The 1557-nt window shown below is 39.9% G+C and overlaps 1 protein-coding gene across 1 annotated transcript in view; it reads left to right on the forward strand.

The window, feature by feature from the left end:
* The window catches only part of ganabb (glucosidase II alpha subunit b), a 12803-nt gene extending 11445 nt beyond the window's left edge, over window positions 1-1358 (forward strand). The window contains exons 20-24 of the mRNA XM_005723213.1: window positions 339-415; window positions 510-584; window positions 688-801; window positions 903-1012; window positions 1241-1358. Coding sequence (XP_005723270.1) covers window positions 339-415; window positions 510-584; window positions 688-801; window positions 903-1012; window positions 1241-1358 — 494 coding nt within the window. The remainder of the gene's footprint in view (window positions 1-338; window positions 416-509; window positions 585-687; window positions 802-902; window positions 1013-1240) is intronic.
* The last annotated feature ends 199 nt before the right edge of the window (window positions 1359-1557 follow it).

The raw sequence follows: 1557 nt of genomic DNA on the forward strand, positions 1-1557 counted from the left end.
CTGCTTTAGGTCACTGTTTTCCCTTCTCTATAAATCATGTTTTGGAAGTACAGGTTGTGTAGTGGGGGTACACTATTATTTATGTTATAGAGTTATCTACAACTTGCTTCTGCTGCCATCAGGTGGCCAAAAATACCTGTTATCTCGGTTTAAATTGACTTCTAATGTTCAGACACTTGAATTAGAAAATCTGTGCAGCTGTGCCTGTCTGTGCGGTGGTGCTTCACTTTGTCAATATGACAAATGAGGATAAAACCCTGAATCCAGTTGTTCCAGTCAGGCAGGCATGTTTTGAAATGGTTGCCACTTCCCCTGACGTCATTTTAATTCTGCCTCAGGACGAGACTTGCTGGTGCACCCAGTTGTTGAGGAGGGAGCCAGAGGAGTCACTGCCTACCTGCCCGGCAAAGATGAGGTAAGAGGAAGAAACGGAGGCTTTTATTTTGACACACGTATCTTTGATCTTTTCAGACGGGCGTATCTTAATGTGTGTGAACGTGTGTTATCAGGTCTGGTTCGATGTCCACACTTTCCAGAAACACAACGGAGCCCAAAACCTTTACATTCCCGTCACCATGAGCTCTGTAAGTGTCAAACTCTCAGCTTAACTTTTTTTTCTTTTTTTTTTTAAGCTCAATGTATTCTTTATCACATTTCTCATTAGTAGCCTTGGTGTTTTGTTGTTAGATCCCGGTTTTCCAGCGTGGCGGTTCCATAATTCCCAGGAAGCTTAGAGTCCGCAGGTCCTCCACCTGCATGGAGCATGACCCCTACACTCTCTATGTGGCTCTTAATCTCCAGGTAACTGAACTGCACATCCTCTGTTGCCACAGTGCTAAGTAATGTTGAGATGTTAATGACAGGTTCTAACCATTTATTTAATGCATTATTTATTTTGATAGAGAACTGCAGATGGTGAGCTCTACATAGACGATGGCCATACCTTCAACTATGAAAAGAAGGAGTTCATCTACAGGAAGCTTACCTTTGCCAACAAAGTCCTCTCTTCTGTGTGAGTGACGGATATGTTACCAAAATTCTCTGAATAAAATATAAAAAAAACCATGATGTCACTATAGTTACACTTTTAATAGTCTCAGAAATGTAACATTATAAAATATAAACACAGTGAAACTGAAGAAACGTTTCCACATGTTGTGCCAATCTATTCATGGACAATTTCTTTAATCTTAAATCTGTTATTGCTATGTATTTAACTCTGTGCCTGCCTGATCCACAGTAACCTTGCTCCTGATGCCAAGTTTACTACCGATTCCTGGATTGAACGTATTATCGTACTGGGAGCCAGTAAACCCAGCAAAGTTACCCTTAAGACTGCTGGTAAGTGCTTGATATGAAATCATCTTCAGTTCGAATCTGCATGTAGAAGCTCCTTTCAAATGTTTTAAATGTAAGCATTTACTGGTAAACACTCATGGAATTAAAAACATTGTGATGTGTGCCATTAAAGTGGGATATAAGATAAAAAGGGATGTACTGGGTGAAATTTCATGCTCCAGATTTGTATTTTTATGCTAAAGTAGATTTGCATGAAAC

The sequence above is a fragment of the Pundamilia nyererei genome, unplaced genomic scaffold (assembly GCF_000239375.1).
Source record: "Pundamilia nyererei isolate P.nyererei 1_Seehausen unplaced genomic scaffold, PunNye1.0 scaffold00008, whole genome shotgun sequence".
NCBI classification, from domain to species: Eukaryota; Metazoa; Chordata; class Actinopteri; order Cichliformes; family Cichlidae; genus Pundamilia; species Pundamilia nyererei.